This window comes from Otolemur garnettii, unplaced genomic scaffold (assembly GCF_000181295.1).
Source record: "Otolemur garnettii isolate 467f Iridium unplaced genomic scaffold, OtoGar3 scaffold00152, whole genome shotgun sequence".
NCBI classification, from domain to species: Eukaryota; Metazoa; Chordata; class Mammalia; order Primates; family Galagidae; genus Otolemur; species Otolemur garnettii.
The window spans coordinates 4,337,374-4,352,368 of record NW_003852547.1 but is presented as its reverse complement, the minus strand read 5'-3'; the positions used below and the strand labels follow the sequence as shown (position 1 = coordinate 4,352,368).

Sequence of the window (14,995 nt, the reverse complement as noted above, 5' to 3'; positions counted from 1 at the left end):
AATTCCTGGGCTCAACCCATCCTCCTGCCTCAGCCTCCCCTGTAGCTGGGACTACAGGCACCTACCACAACACCTGGCTAGTTTTTCTAATTTTTGGATAGATGAGGTCTCCCTCTTGTTCGGGCTGGTCTCAAACTCATGAGTTCAAGCAATTCACCCACCTCAACCTCCCAGAGTACTGGGATTATAGGCGTGAACCACCATGGCTGACCCATTTCTCATTCTTAATGTCCCAGAAATAAGCTTTTCTTGCCCATGAGGGAAGGACAGAATGTTTTCAAATCAAGAGACTTGCAAGTGGGAGACGGCAATGTCTTGCATTCTCATGGCACTCCCAGCTTACATTAATCCTTCTTCTAGTTTATCTTCTCACCCACCCCTACCCCAGGGAAGGAAAGTGATTTGCCTCTGTCACAAGTTGGTAACAGCTGGGGCTAGAACTTAGGTCTGCTGATTCCTTCCCTGTTGCTTCTCTCAGATGGAGGCCAGGGGTAAACATATAGGGGAAGGCTTTATTATTTATTAGATTTATCCCATGAGCTACATTTACTAGGATTGTTCAGAGCAGGACTGTTGGGACCCCAGAGCTGATTTGCTCATTTGTTTATATTTATAATATGTTAATATAGATGTGGCTGTGTATATGCATTTGTGTTTGCAGAAACTATAGGCACATTTGGCTCTTTGGCTCTAGGGAGTTTTATTGATTGGCCAGCCATAAATTGGTTTCATTGCTGGAGAGTTCCAGATTAGCTGTCCTTAGAGAAATCCTATGGATAAGCCATAGACGTCTTGTTAGAGGAAGAGTAATCTCCAAGTTAGCATCTCCTCTGGTTCTCAGGAATGCTAATAGGTGCTATTTGAAACAAAACAAAACAGTTTTATGGGGAAATACGTTTGTGAGAGACAGAAAATTAACCCGCTCTCTCTGTTTCTATGTGGCTTTTAAATTTGCTACTGTGCATTGCGTATCTCCAGGGGGTGAAGAGTATTTTTTCACAACTTGCTTGTCAATTGTACCCAAGTCCTGAGAGAGCAACTCTTGGTGTCTGGTGTTCCTTGGGAACCTACTTTGGGAAAGTCTGATTTGGCTTCAGTGGATTTGGGGTTTTTTTTTGTTTTTTTCATATAAAGTTTGTTAAAGGGTGAGAGATAGGCGCTTCCCACTAAATTGCTTTGACAGAAGCAGGGGGTACTTGGTAGTCTTTCCCCATGGGGGCTGAGCATGGGCTCTGACTGCACTGCTGCCCCTTGGGGCCTCTGGGGCCCTGAATGGAAGGCCCATCCAAGATAACCATGACCTCCCTCCCTGTGTCTGGCTCTAGGACCGGGCACATGCTCACCCACCAGAAGACCAAGCCCTTCGTATGCATAGAGCAGGGCTGCAGCAAGAGCTACTGTGACTACCGCTCTCTGCGGCGGCACTACGAGGTCCAGCACGGCCTGTGCATCCTGAAGGAAGCCCCCCCGGAAGAGGAAGCCTGTGGGGACTCCCCCCATGCCCATGAGACGGCCAGCCAGCCACCGCCCAGTGGCCTGCGCTCCCTGGTGCCCCCGGAAGCCAGGTCCCCTGGCTCCCTCTTGCCGAACCGAGACCTCCTGCGCTGTATTGTGAGCAGCATTGTCCACCAGAAGATCCCTTCTCCTGGCCCAGCCCTGGCGGGATCTTCAGACAGTGAAGGGAGGAACCCAGCCTGCCCTTGCCCCACCCCATCAGGGTCTTCCTCCTGCACCCCAGCTGGCACCCCAATACCCCCGGGAACACTGGGCACTGAGGTTCCAGAGGAACCTCGTCTCCCAAGGAAGGAGCCATCTGCTGACGTGTTCACAGCTGTCCATTCAAGGGTGGCAGAGAATGGTGCCTCTGACCCACCAGAGTCAGAACCCACAATGCTCCAGCTCCCATCCACAACCGAGGGCTGGCCTGAGGGCAGCTCCCTGCCTGCCTGCCTGCCTCTCTTCCGAGGCCAGACGGTCCCTGCAAGCTCCCAGTCATCGAGCCACAATTTCCAGTGGCTCCGGACCCTGCCAGGCTGCCCCAAGAACAAAGGCAACAATGTGTTTGTTGTCCACAAGCCCCCTGTGCCATCGCGTGAGGGCTCTGAGTCTGGCCCTGGGCCCAGCAGTGCCTCCCCCTCTGTGGAGCCCTCGTCCAGCTCGGGTAGCAGCCTGGAGGACATACTGCCCTTCCCTCCCACACTCCTGAAGGGGCCTGGGGAGGCCTCAAGTGACCCTAGGTATGCCAGTGGGGATGATGACTCCTGGGCTTCCAAGAAGAGGTTTGACTGCGACTCCTTCTCATGGCAGAACCCTGGGGAGCCTAGCCTCCAGGATGTGCAGAAACCAGGTGGGCTTCCATCAGATGCCACTCCACTCTTCCGGCAGTTGTTTCTGAAGTCACAGGAGTCTCTGGTGAGCCACGAGCAGATGCAAGTGTTCCAGATGATCACCAAGTCCCAGCGGATTTTCTCCCACACCCAGGTGGCAGCAGCCTCCTCCCAGCTCCCTGGGCCCGAGGGTAAGCAGGCCACCCTGAAGCCACTGCAGGGGCCATGGCCACAGCAGTCCACAGCACTGGGACCCACTGCTGACTCTCTCCACACTGGCTCTGGAAACTTGGAGCCAGAGGGATCCCCAGCCCGCAGGAGAAAAACCACACCCACAGCTCCTCGCGAAGCCTCCCCTGGCAGCACAAAACGAGACTCAAAGGGAGGACTAAAAGTGTCTACTGCTCTGCCGCCCCTCACAGGGCCATCTCTAGACCCCTCTGGGAATCCAGACATCTCTTCTCTAGCCAAGCAGTTGCGATCCTCGAAAGGGACCTTGGACCTGGGAGACATCTTCCCTCCCACAGGCTCACGGCAAGCACATTTAGGTGGGGATGAGCCACCTGGAGCCCAGCTGCCTGGGAAACAGCCTCAGGCTGAGAATGGCACAACTTCAGGGTCCACGAAAGGTGATAAGGGCCCAGGCTGTTCTCGGGGTGGAGGCTATAGGCTCTTCTCTGGCAACTCCAGAGCCCAGCGATTCTCAGGCTTCCGGAAAGAGAAGGTGAAGATGGATATGTGCTGCACAGCTTCCCCCAGCCAGGTGGCCATGGCCTCCTTCGCCTCTGCTGGGCCTCCTACGGATGCCCCCCGTGACCCCAAGTCCAAGCTGACAATATTCAACAGAATCCAGGTACTGAGCTCTCTTGCATGTGGCCTGACCATAGCAAGGCAAGGGTTTCATTTGGCATTTGTGTCAGCATTTGTTAGTTGTCCATGCATTTATTTCAGTGAATCCTTAGATATAACTTTTTTTTTTTTTTTGAGACAGAGTCTCACTTGGTCATCCTCAGTAGAATGCCATGGCATCTTAGCTCACAGCAAGCTTTAACTCTTGGGTTCAAGTGATCCTCTTGCCTCAGCCTCCCAAAGAGCTGGGACCACAGGTGCCTGCCACAATGCCTGGCTATTTTTTAGAGATGGAGTCTCGCTCTTGCTCAGGCTGGTCTCAAACCCATGAGCTCAGGCAGTCCACCTACCTTGCCCTCCCAGGTTCTGGGATTACAGGCATGAGCCACTGCGCCTGGCCAGATGCAGCTTTTTATTTTTTTGAGACAGTGGCTCATTCTGTCACCCCTGGGTAGAGGGAGTGCCGTGGCATCTAGGTCACAGCAACATCAAAACAGCCCATCATAGCTCATCACTTGGGCTCAAGTGATCCACTTGCCTCAGCCTCCTGAGTAGCTGGGACTATAGGCACCTGCCACAACACTGGCTAATTTTTTCTATTTTTAGTAGAGACAGGGACTCACTTTTGGTCTTGCTCATGTGGGTCCTCTGATGCAATTTTATAGAGGAAGAAATTAAGGTTCCAAGAGAATGAGGACATTGCAGAGTTGTTCAGAACACTTTCTGGCATTTTGTATTCTTCACTAAGCTATCCTTGCTTGCCTTTTTTTGCTTCTCACTTCTTTTTGGATTTGCCGCTTTAAATTCTTCAAAGGTTATAAAGGTAGATACCCTCTTTCCCTTAAATGTTCTTGCATGAAGTGGCCATATATTTTCCTATTGTGAGTCATGGTTTCCACCAGTATAAGTGGGCAGCTGCTGTATGCCTCCTGCTGCTCAGTACACATATGGGCATTGGCTGATTCCTTCATACCTGGTACCCATAAGCTCCTGGTCTAGAGAGGTTAGCCACTTGTCAAACCACAGCAATCTCTCTGTTTTAAAAAATGGCTTTATCATTCAAATACCATATAATTCACCACTTGAAGGTATACAATTAGTAATTTTTTTAGTATAGTCACAAGATTATGCAATCATTAGCACTATTTGTCAGAACAGTTTCATTGGCCCAAAAAGAAACCTCACATCCCTTAGCTGCACCACCAGTCTCACCAGCCCCCAGGAACTGTGAATCTACTTTCTGTCTATGGATTTGCCTACCTGACATTTCCTATAGTAGAATCATAGGATATGTGGCCTTTGTGTCTACCTTCTATCACTTAGCATGGTGTTTCCAAGGTTCATCTATGTTGTAGCTTCCTTTCTACAGCTGAGGAACGTTCCATTGCATAGACATATTAGATTTCACTTGTCCACTCATCAGCCAGTAAACATTTGTGTTGTTTGTACTTTAGGGCTATTGTGAATAGTGCTATTAATGACCATTCACTCATGTACAAATTTCTGCATGGATATACATTCTTACTTCTCTTGAGTAGGTACTTAGGAGTGGAATTGCTGGGTCATACAACAACTCTTATATTTAACATTTGAGGAACTGCCAGGCTGTTTTCTGAAGCAGCTGCTTCATTTTAGATTCCCACCCATAGTACCTTCAGTTTTTCCATGTCCTCACCAACACTTGTTATTTTCTGTTTTTTTTCCCCCAGAGATGATGTCACACTATGTTTCCCAGGCTGGGAATGGGCTCAGTCAATTCTCCTGCCTTGGCCTCCCAGGTAGTGGGGCTTACAGGCATGCCTGGCTCATTTTTTTATTATCATGATAATCATCCTAGTGGGAGTGACATATGTTTTTGATTTGTCTTTTCCCCTATGGCCACTGATGTTAAGCACCTTTTCAAAGATGGGCTTTTTGGCCATTTGCGTATCTTAGAAGAGATGTCTGTTCAGATCCTTTGCCCATTTAAAAAAATGAATTATTATCTTTTTCTTATTGAGTGTCAGGGTTTCCTTATGTATTCTGGTTGCAAGTCCATCTTTTCAGATTCAAGATGTGCAAATATTCTCTCTTATGTTATGGTCTGGCTTTTAATTTTATTATATCATTTGTAGGACAGAAGTTTTTTTTAATTTTAATGATGTCCAGTTTGCTTGTCTTGTCTTTTGCTTTGCTTTGGTGTCACACCTAAGAAACCTTGCCTAATCCAAGGTGATGAAGACTTACTTCAGTGTCTATTTCTAAGAGTCTTATAGCTTTAGCTCATCCCTTCCTCTCATTTCTGATGTGTTGGTTCAGATATATTTTCATCTTCAGGGTGGAAATATCTACAGGCTCCCCCATCCAGTGAAGGAAGAGAACACAGCAGGTGGATGGTAAGTTATGAAGCCCCTTCTGCCCTGCCTTGAAGTCCTCTGTGGCTTTCACACATTGGCCCTCGGTGAGTGAACTGGATGCCCTCAGCTCCGAAGGTGATGCTTTAGCCCAGGAAGAATTTGAATATAGCCTCTGTTTGTTAAGGTTTCTCAAGAGTTGTCAGTGGATTAGAGTTGAAAACAAAAAGAAAAAACAAAAACAAATCAGTGATGAGGGACAGAGTTCCAATCTCCATTCCTCTCTCCTGCCATGTCTCCCTATAGTAACCAGCAAAATGGGGGTCCTACAGACTGGACAGAGCCAAGGAGCACTTACATCTGCAAGAATTGCAGCCAGATGTTTTATACTGAGAAAGGGCTGAGCAGCCACATGTGTTTTCACAGCGACCAGTGGCCATCACCTCGAGGGAAGCAGGAGCCACAGGTAAAGGGGAACGAACAGTAGCTTCTGAGGCTGTGGAATTTCTGACAGGCCTGGGGGGAGCAGACAACTGGAAGTTGCTTATCTCAGGATAGAAATGTCATCCTGGACAGGGGGCCCAGACTCAGGGCTGTGCTGCTCTCAGGGACAGTAACAGCTCTTCAGCTCAGTCCTCACCGCCAGGCTGTTTGCAACAGCTGTCCTCAGGGTCCTCACTGTCTTCTGGAGTTCCTCTGCTTTCCTCTACTTACCGTTTCTCTTAAAGAGCAGCCATCTCTTCTCTTAGGTGTTTGGCACAGAATTCTGCAAGCCACCGAGACAGGTGCTGAGACCAGAAGTGGATGGACAGAGTCCCCCAGGAGCCAAGAAGCCTTTGGACATCACAGCTCCAGCCCCTGTGGTGATCCCTATGTCAGTCCCTATGACTCCAGTGAACCGACATGGGGGGAGCATGGCCAAGGTGAGTCTTGTCTGTCTGCCTTCTTCCTGCTACTAGAAAAACCCAAACTAAGCAACACAGAAAATCATGACTCCAGAATGTGGTTTGTATATTCATTCAATCATTCAGCAATTGCTGAGCCCCTCTGTGCCACGCTCTGTGCTAGGTGGTTCTGGGGACAATCAAGCTCTGCCTCCCAGGGCTACCAGTCCATTGTAGGAAACAGACCTGTCCACAGATGGAGCCTCAGACCTGTATAGACAGGGCTTTAGGGAGAGCAGAGGGAGCTAAGAGTTCTGAGGGGGCTCTAGACCCAGCCTGAGGAGGTCAGGGAGGGAGGGCTTCCTGGAGGAGGGCATATGGAAGCTGAAACCTGGAGGGTGAGGCTAGAAGAGAAGAGGGGAAAGGCTTGTCTGTTCAGCCTGTACTGGATACCCCGCCTAGAGAAGCTCCTGCTGGACTTGGGGATGGGATGCAAGGACCCAAATGTCCCCTGAGTCGGTGATTAGGTAACATTTTTGGTCTCCTGGGCACTGTTGTAGTTTGAGAGAAATAGTTTTGTTTTGTCACAGTCATACTCTAGCTCACATTCTTTTTTTTTTTTGAGACCGAGCCTCAAGCTATCCCCCTGGGTAGAGGGCTGTGGCATCACAGCTCACAGCAACCTCCAACTCCTGGGCTCAAGTGAGTCTCCTGCCTCTGTCTCCCAAATAGCTGGGACCACAGGCACCCGCCACAATGCCCGGCTGTTTTTTGGGTGCAGTTGTCATTGTTGTTTTGGCGGGCTCAGGCTGGATTCAAACCCGCCACCTTAGGTGTATGTGGCTGGTGCCTTAGCCACTTGAGCCATAGGCGCCGAGCCTCACACTCTTTTTAACAATTGAGGCTGTTCTCACACATTTCCAGAGTCTTTGGGGGCCGTGAGTGCATGAGAAAGGTTTCATCCAGTCTCAGAATTGCCAGGCTTAGTATCTGGCCCAGGTGTGGTCAGGATCCTTCCTTTGCTGAGCAGCCTATGGGGGTGGCTATGCAGGGGGTATATGGCATGGTTCCCTCTGTGTCTATGGCCAGTCCCTTTTCCCCACTCTGAAGACTGAGTGTTGCAGTAGTTGGCCTCAAGTGATTATCTGTGGTTCTAAACTCTCTTCTCCAGGGGCAAGAGAAAGATGGGGAAGAGAGAGACAGCAAGGAGAGTAGCCAACATAGAAAGCGGAAGAAGCGCCCCCAGCCCAAGGCATTGTTCATCCCTCCTCCGTCCTCCACTTTTGGGGAGCTGGGCTCTGGAAGATGCCACCAAAGCTGCCTGCGGTCTCCAGTATTCCTGGTGGACCGCCTCCTGAAGGGCTTATTCCAGTGTTCCCCCTACACACCGCCACCCATGCTCAGCCCCATCCGAGAGGGCTCAGGGCTGTACTTCAACACTCTCTGCTCCACATCCTCTCAGGCCAGTCCCGACCAGCTCATCAGCTCCATGCTTGGTGAGTGAGGCTGGGGTGTTCAAGCTGTGATCAATCACATGGCGGATTTCCTGTGGACACAACCACTTTCTCATGTAGCATTTGGTTCAGCGATTATTTCCTATCTATGGGTGTGCCTGGTCTGAAGGTCCCATTGCTGTTCAGAAGTACCTAGGACCAATCTGAGACCAGCAGCCTTCTAGGTGCTTAGGATTTTACAGCCAGAAGGAAAACATAGAGGCCATATAGCCTGACCACCCTACTGCCTGCCTGTGTGTATAATTTTAACAGCTTTGTTGAGCTGTAATTTAGATACCATACAAATCACTCATTTAGAATGTGCAGTGTTTTTTAGGATATTCCCAAGGTTGTGGGCCCATCATACGATCTAATTTTAGAGCATTTTCTAAATGTATTCATTGGCAGTTACACCCTTCCCATATCCCCACAGGCCCTTGTCCCCTCAGGCTCAGGCAACCATTCATCTGCTTTCTGTTGCTATGGATTTGCCTATTCTGGATTTGTCATATAAGTGGGATCTTACAATATGTGACCTCTTGTGTCTATTTTATTTCACTTCATGTAGTGTTTTCAGGGTTCATCGATGTGGTAGCAGGTACCAAATGCTGTGTTCCTTTTTATGGAATATTATGGAGTAATATTCCATTGTGTTTATAGACCACACTTTATCTGTTCATCAGTTGTTGGACATTTGGTTGTTTTCACTTTTGGCTATTATGAATAATGCTGCTATGAAGGTTCACATACAGGTTTTAGTGTGGATGTATATTCTCATTTCTCTTGGGTAGATACCTAAGAGTGGAATGGTTGGTCATATAGTAACTCTATATTTAACTATTTAAAGAACTGCCAGACTGTTTTCCAGAATGACTGTGCAGGGCCGGCACGGTGGCTTATGCCTATCATCCTAGCACTCTGTGAGGCCAAGGCAGGTGGAATGCCTGAGCTCAGGGACTTTAGACCAGCCTGAGCAAGAGCGAGACCCCGTCTCTACTAAAAATAGAAGAACTAGCTGGGCACTGTGGCAGGCATCTATAGTCCCAGCTACTCAGGAGGCTGAGGCAAGAGGATTGCTCAAGCCTAAGGATTGCTGTGAGCTGTGATGCCACCATGCCTACCCTGGGGGACAGAGTGAGACTCTATCTCCAAAAAAAAAAAAAATTCTCACCAGCAGTATATGAGATTCTCATTTTGCCATATTCTTGTCAACTCTTACTATTGTCTGTCTTTTTATTATAACAGTCCTGGTAGATGTAAAGTAGTATCTGATTGCAGTTTTGATTTGCTTCTCAGTGATACAGTAAAATATGTATGCCATTTCCTGGCATACAACTCCTAAAATCTTTAGAATCTCCACAGTGATGTCTTTGTATGCTAACGATTGACAGATTGCTGACATCTCCTAGGGCAGTGTTTTTCAACCTTTTTATCTCTTGGCACACTTGAACCTATAAACTTCTATGGCACATTTAAATTACATTGATCAAAACACGAGTAAAAAAAAAGAATACTTTAACTTACGGTTTTTATACACACACATATATGTATGCTTTCCATAAATTAATTTATTGTTTGCTGAGTTTTTTCCTCTGCCCTTTTTTTTTTTTTGAGGCAGGAGTCTCAAGCTGTCACCCTGGGTAGAGTGCCATGGAGTCATAGCTCACAGCAACCTCCAACTCGGGCTCAAGCGATCCTCTTGCCTCAGGTTTTTTCTATTTTTAGTAGAGATTGGGTCTTGTTTTTGCTCTGGCTAGACTTGAACTCCTGAGCTCAAGCAATTCACCCACCTCGGCCTCCCAGAGTGCTAGGATTACAGACATGAGCCACTATGCCCAGCCTCCCAGAAGATCTTAAAGAGCTTGTGTTCAGCTGTGTCCACACAGGCAGAGGGGGGCCTGTGGGTCACTTTCAGTCAGTTTTCTTGAGGCTTTTCACTGTGTCTTCTAGATCAAGTGGATGGCTCCTTTGGTATCTGTGTGGTGAAAGACAACACAAAGATCAGCATTGAGCCGTAAGTTGGAGCAGACTTAGAACCTGAGTCCTCACAAATGGGGACGACTTTTCTCCCCATTTGGGTTCCAGTATCAGTTTTCCCCAAGGGTCACTTCTTCACAGAGGGGTCACTCACGTTTAGCTGCAGAGGCTCCCTAGGAGAGAAGCAGAGGACTTCTCCAGGTGTATGTGGGAAGGCCCTCCAGTATTCACTGTGTTCACACATACAGATTGGGCACTTGGAGATCCAGGTGGGATGAGTGATGGCATGAGCAGGACTCAGAGTACCTGTGGGCTTTGGCTGTAGTGTGGCTGTAAGAGAGTGTCAGGCATCAGCATGTGCCCCTACCTTGACCCCAGGGAAAGCACCCAAGGCCAGAAGTGTCATGATGAAGAAAAACAGAGGAAGGATGGAAGGAGGGGTCCCTAGAGATATTTCTGAACCACTTATGTGTGTATGTGTGTGTTGAGCGTGGTACATTCTTATACAGCTGGGAGGTGGCAGAGGGTTTCCCCAGAGCAGCTGTGGCGAGCACACAGAGCATCTACCTCTACCTCTACCTCATCTCCTTCTCAGTCACATTTGTTCTCCTCCTGTGTGTGTGTGTGTGTCACCTTATTCCAGACACATCAATATAGGGAGCCGGTTTCAGGCTGAGATCCCGGAGCTCCAGGAGAGGTCCCTGGCTGGAATTGATGAGCATGTAGCTTCTCTGGTCTGGAAACCATGGGGAGATGTGACGACCAACCCAGAGACACAGGACAGAGGTGGCTGAGGCTTGAGAGTCAGAGTCCTAAGACCCCCTTCTTCCTTCTCCATCTCCAAGGCATTTCTCCTCCCAGTTCTCACCTCAGGGGGTGGGAGAGAGCCAGCCATGGCCAAGAATTGCTTCTCCCCTGCTGCATCTCCTACCCTCACCCTTGCTCTCACACAGTGGTTGCTCAGGCTCTCCGACTCGGGTACCAGGGGAGGGTCTCTGCTCTTCCTCCTTGTCCTTCCCTTTCCTCAGCCTGCCCTCGATCAAGATATGAGGAGTGAAGGTGAGGAGGAGCCCCTCTCTGTGCTGTCTGGGAAGGTTTCCTCCTTGACACCTGCTGACTCCCTTGTGTCTCCTCTTCCTAACAAACACAGTAACTGAGCTCTGCAATGTGGCATGCTCCAGCGTGATGCCGGGAGGGGGCACCAACCTGGAGCTGGCTCTGCACTGCCTGCACGAGGCCCAGGGCAACGTTCAGGTGAGGCAGAGCCAGGGACAGAGCTTGGGGCCGGGCACGAGAAGCACCTTGCTCTCCTGGGGCTGGGGGTTCCAGGTGCATGATGTGCCATCTCCCAGCTAATGGAAACCGAAGGAAGGCTGCTTGCTCGCCCTCCTTGGGGATTGGTGTGGTCCTTGTAGGGGACATTCAGATAGAGCCCAGTTCTTTAATTCCTTCATCTGGGCATTAACTGAGCACTGGGGTTCCTCTGAGAAATCTCAGGGACCTCAGGAGAGGGAAGCCCAGTGGACCCTCTTCAGGTCCTATGTTAATCTGGATTATTCATTGGATTATAGGGTTGGGTTTTTTTTTTTTTTTTGAGACAGAGTCTCACTACAATGTCCAGCCTAAAGTGCTGTGGTTTCGTCACAGCTCACAGCAACCTCAGTCTCCTGGGGTCAAGTGAGTTTCCTGCCTCAACCTCCTGTGTAGCTGAAACTATAGGCACCCACCACAGCACCCAGCTAGTTTTTCTATTTGTAGAAGAGATGGAGTCTCACTCTTGCTTAAGCTGGTCTCAGACTCCTGAGCTCAAGGGATCCACTTACTCCAGCCTCCCAGAGTGCTAGGTATATAGGTATGAGCCATTAGGCCCAGCCTGGATGGCTTTGGATTAAAAACTCACATGCAAAAACCTTTGGTGCAGTACAAATGCCTACTCTAAGAATACTCACAATGCTGATGGTTAGAAAATAAACAAAGGGGCCCAGTGCGGCTCACACCTGTAATCCTAACACTCTGGGAAGCGGAGGTGGGTAGATAGCCCTGAGCTCAGGAGTTCAAGACCAGCCTGAAACAGAGGAAGACCTCATCTCTAAAAAATAAACCGGGTGTTGTGGCAGGCACCTGTAGGTAGTCCCAGCTACTTGAGAGGCTGAGACAAGAGAACTGCTTAAGCCCAAAGTTTGAGGTTGCTGTGAGCTATGATGCCATAGCACTCTACCAGAGGGCGACAGAGTGAGACTCTGTCTCAAAGAAAAAAGGAGAGGAGAGGAGGAATTAAAAAAAAACTTCAAACTAAAACAATTAAATACAAAATGCAAAAAAGAAAATAAAAAAAATTTAAAAACAAAATAAAGGGCGCTCACCTGTAGTCCTAGCTATTCACGAGGCTGAGGCAAGAGGATCTCTTGAGCCCAGGAGTTTGAGTATGCTGTGAGCTATGTCTGTTGCCACGGCATTCTACCCAGGGCAACAGAGTGAGATTCTGTCTCAGAATAAACAAACAAACAAATGAAAAGTCTTAACTGTAGTGGGAGTAGTGGGAGAGGAAGAGTCACAGTGCTCATGTCAGAGATCCAAGTCAAGCTGAGAGGTGGTGTCTGGCACACAGTATATCCTCCATAAGTAGTCAGGACATATTTATTCAGTACTTGCTGGGTACCTGTCCTGTAGGCACTGAGGCCAGGGCTGGCTTAGGGACTCCACTCTTGGTTTAGTGCTTTGCTCTTTCCTACAATTCTTACTACTTTTTGGGCAAGGAACCCTGTATGTTTTCACTGTGCACTGGGCCCTGCAAATTATGCAGCCAGTCCTCACTGTTGTCTATACAACATCCCTGCCCTCATTCCTTATATTTTAGGAAAGTCAAAACAGGAAATGTATTTTAAACTTGTTAGAAAATAAATCGGGGCAAGGGAAGTGCTCCTCAAAACTCTAGTTCCCAGTAGACTAAGGAGCTTGTACTGGAATAAGTCTGCACAGTGTTTCCTTCATTGAGATGCTCTTTCTGTGAAAAAAGTGGTATCAGCTACACTCAGTGGTTTGCTTAGTGACATAGCTCATGTGCCTACAGACCGTGCACAGGCTGGTGGCTGATCCAGGACTACTTTGAGTGGCCCTAGAAGAGGGTGTGACTTTAGAGACAGCTGTAGTGTTTTTCTTCCAACTCCCCATCCCAGCCTCTTTGAGTAGCCTGCAACTCCTCTTGTTCCAGGTTGCCCTGGAAACTCTCTTACTCAAAGGACCCCAGAAGCCACGGAGTCACCCACTTGCTGACTATCGCTACACAGGTGATTGGAGAGAAGCTGCTAGGATGGTTTTGGCCTGATACAACTCCCTATGAACTAGTCACATCGGTTGGCAACCTATGCCTCTGCCTCCTGCCTTTCTAGATGGCTTCTCCTCCCTGGAATAACTCAGTGGACACTATTTTCTGCTACTTGGATCCTACCTTCACCCTTGCCTACTGGTTTCCTAGCCAAGAGGGGATACTTCTAGCTAGGAAGAGGGGGAGGTAGACTCAGGTTTAGTGGTTGAGCCAACCTGCCCTCAGTCAGGCTGCCTGGGGTCCCCAGCTACCTTTAGCAAGTGAGTGCAGCTTCAGTTGTCATATCTGTAAAGTGGGGATAATGGTCCCTGTCTTCCAGGGTCTTTTTTGAGGATTGTGTAAGATTAAGATTGGTACATGATTGGTACTTAGTAATGGCAACTTTAAAGGGGAAGGTGATCTGCAATTCAGCCATGGCTGTGGCCCCAGAAGAAGAAATGTCCTTCCCCCAATTGGCTGTGTTCATTGACAGGTTCAGACATCTGGACACCTATGGAGAAGAGACTCTTTAAGAAAGCATTCTGTGCCCACAAGAAGGATTTTTTCTTGATACATAAGACGGTAAGGTGAACATGACCTGGTGGCAGTGACCTTACCTCATATAGCTCAGATAAGATAGAGGTGAAGGGCGACTGGGGGTCCAAGGTCCCCACCCTCCTGCTGTTGGTCTGAAGCCCCCCCACCTGCCTGTGGTGACAATCACTGTAAAAAGTATAATGTCCTTGTGAGCATCTGTAGGTTACCTGCTCAGAACAAAGTCCTCTACACCCTTCCCCATGGTCCTGCTTCTCTTTGGTGATCTCTGTTAAGAGTTTCACTAGACACTTATAGGCATTTCTCTGTACAAAAAGATTTTTTTTTAAATAGGCTGTGGTTTTGTTGCCTGGGCTAGAGTGCAGTGGCATCATCCTAGCTCACTGCAACCTAATTCAAACTCCTGAACTCAAGCAGTTCTCCTACCTCAACCTCCTCATTAGCTGAGACTATAGGCTCATGCCACTACACCTGGCTATTTTTCTGTTTTTCAGTAGGGATGGGGTCATGCTCTTACTCAGGCTGGTCTTGCTCCTGACCTCAAGCAATCCTCCTACCTCAGCCTCCCAAAGTGTTAGGATTACAGGTGTGAGCCACTGCACCCAGCCTGCATCTATTTGAGATGCTCAAACACTTGTTCTTTTTCAGTTTTGCATGGTAAAATACATCTAATTTTTTAGGGAGACAGGGCTTTACTGTATTGCTCAGGCTGGAGTGCAGTGGCTATTCACAGACTCAATTCTAGGACACTGTAGCCTTAAATTCCTAGCCTTAAGGGATCCTCCTTTCTCAGCCTCCTGTGTAGCTAGGATGACAGGTGTGCACCATAGTGCCCAACTACAATGATTTTCTGTTTTGAGACAGAGTCTGACTTTGTCACCCTCAGTAGAATGCTGTGGTGTCACAGCTCACAGCAACCTCAAACTCTTGGGCTGAAGTGATTCTCTTGGCTGAGCCTCCCAAGTAGCTGGGACTACAGGCGCCCACCACAATGGCCAGCTATTTTTAGAGACAAGGTCTCACTCTGGCTCAAATATCTCACTGGCTGGTCTCAAACTGATGAGCTCAGGCAAATCACCTGCCTTGGCCTCCCAGAGTGCTGGGATTAAGTTGATTTTCTCAAAGAACCAGATTTTGATTTCATTGATTTTTCTATTTGATTTCTGCTCATTTTATTTTATTTTATTTTATCTTGTCTTTTTTTTTGAGACCGAGTCTTTGTTGCCCTTGGTAGAGTACTGTGGTGTCACAGCTCACAGCAACCTCAAACTCT

The 14,995-nt window shown here is 48.4% G+C and overlaps 1 protein-coding gene across 1 annotated transcript in view; it reads left to right on the top strand.

Moving 5' to 3' along the window:
- ZNF541 (zinc finger protein 541) overlaps window positions 1-14,995 on the top strand; it is a 25,108-nt gene that overhangs the window by 5,801 nt on the left and 4,312 nt on the right. The window contains exons 3-12 of the mRNA XM_012811177.2: window positions 1,326-3,180; window positions 5,493-5,551; window positions 5,816-5,975; window positions 6,259-6,432; window positions 7,565-7,889; window positions 9,837-9,900; window positions 10,507-10,649; window positions 11,014-11,117; window positions 13,075-13,150; window positions 13,661-13,749. Of these exons, the coding sequence (XP_012666631.1) occupies window positions 1,326-3,180; window positions 5,493-5,551; window positions 5,816-5,975; window positions 6,259-6,432; window positions 7,565-7,889; window positions 9,837-9,900; window positions 10,507-10,649; window positions 11,014-11,117; window positions 13,075-13,150; window positions 13,661-13,749 (3,049 nt within the window). The remainder of the gene's footprint in view (window positions 1-1,325; window positions 3,181-5,492; window positions 5,552-5,815; window positions 5,976-6,258; window positions 6,433-7,564; window positions 7,890-9,836; window positions 9,901-10,506; window positions 10,650-11,013; window positions 11,118-13,074; window positions 13,151-13,660; window positions 13,750-14,995) is intronic.